General features: G+C 37.8%; 1 protein-coding gene across 1 annotated transcript in view; it reads right to left on the bottom strand.

The window, feature by feature from the left end:
• Positions 1 to 562, bottom strand: part of nt5c3a (5'-nucleotidase, cytosolic IIIA) — a 15,430-nt gene extending 14,868 nt beyond the window's left edge. The window contains exon 1 of the mRNA XM_035671978.1: positions 357 to 562. Coding sequence (XP_035527871.1) covers positions 357 to 494 — 138 coding nt within the window. The 5' untranslated portion in view covers positions 495 to 562. The remainder of the gene's footprint in view (positions 1 to 356) is intronic.
• Positions 563 to 1,582: the final 1,020 nt, after the last annotated feature.

Genomic DNA, 1,582 nt, shown 5'->3' with positions numbered 1-1,582 from the left:
TACTACTTTATATTAGAACTGCACGATATGGTAAAAAAATTTAAATGTTCACTGAAATAAAAAAAAAACTAGTAAAATCAGGATGATGTAATAGTTGGGAGTCTGTACCAAATCTTTTCCTAAATCTGGAGGAATGCAATCTTGCAATTTGGATAATATTGCACCAAACCGTGCAGCCCTACTTATAACAAACCTGAAATTGAAAACACAAAGAGATCCTAATCTTTAAATTGCTCTCAGTAACATCTCAAGAACACTGTCAAAGGCTTTTATTTTGAAGGTGCACCTCCCCCGCGTCCTATTTTCTTCTGTGCCTTGACGCAGCCGTAATGTCAGCGGATGGTTATTTCACTCACCATCTCTATGATCCGGGTTTTCTTGCCCGCTCGCTTCTTCTTGGCCACGATGTACTGGGCCAGAACCACGCCGCCCAGCAGGGCGCAGACGCTGGCGCTGGCCGCGGCCCCGACCTTCACCACGGCCGTCCTGTCCATGGCGGTCCGCTGGTGCTGCTCCTCCAACCGATCAACCGCCCGGAGAGTCCCGTCCCTCCTGTCAACACGAGGCTTCCTACCGGTGCAAAGATCGTGTGCGCTGAACGGGACCAGTCACTCTGTTTTAATTTCTTTATGTAAAAAAAATAAATAAAATAATAATAATAATAATAATAATAATAAATGCAATAATAATAATAATAAATACAATAATAATAATAATAATAATAACCATATTAATAATAATGGTAATGCTAATAATATTAATATTAATTTCTGCGATAAATCACCTATTTGTTAATATGCATCTAGTGTGGAGGTTAAACTTTCAACAAGACAAGTTGACTTGTTCACAAATTCCACATTAATTCGTCTTTAGTCACTTTTTACTTTCTTAATAGCTTATTTTCTTAATTATAATGTTCTTCTAATGGCTATTGTTAAGCAGCACCTAAAAATAAAAATGAGTTGCCTCTGATTCTCTGACTCTTTTTTTTTACATTTTCATTTATCATTGTTGGTGGCCTAGAAGGATTCTTACATTTTCCAATTGTAAAAAAAACAAACAAAGTGTTTTAACATTTGGTCAACTAAAATGTGCATCATATGTTATTGACCGGGTGCCTTTTCCTCTATGTTTTGCCAAAGCCCAATACCTACTATTGTCTCAAGCTCAACAAAATAGACATAAACTACTATGTAGAGTTATATATACTACATATACATACAATGGTATTTATGTTTTCAAAAAGAAATGGAATTTCAACAATGAAAAAAATCAATATAAATAATTTACAGGTACAGTGGATGTTAGAGTCTCAGAGTTATTGTACAGCGATTGTTCCTGACACCATGTGTCTGGAGTTAACTGTTCAGCAGAGTGATGGCTTGTGGGTACAAACTGTTCCTGTGTCTGTGTGTTTTGCCCTACAGTGCTCTGTAACGCCTATCAGAGGTGAGACGTTGCAACTGGTTGCGTCCAGGGTGTGATGGATGTGCAGTGATGTTTCCTGCCCGTTTCCTGACTCTGGACAAGTAAAGGTCCTGAATTACAAATCCCCCCCAAAAAATGGAAGAATTTAATAGTG

Source organism: Morone saxatilis, unplaced genomic scaffold, assembly GCF_004916995.1.
Source record: "Morone saxatilis isolate NCDOM2014 unplaced genomic scaffold, NCSU_SB_2.0 Contig24, whole genome shotgun sequence".
In the NCBI taxonomy this organism is placed as follows: domain Eukaryota; kingdom Metazoa; phylum Chordata; class Actinopteri; family Moronidae; genus Morone; species Morone saxatilis.
This window is presented reverse-complemented; position numbering and strand designations above follow the sequence as displayed.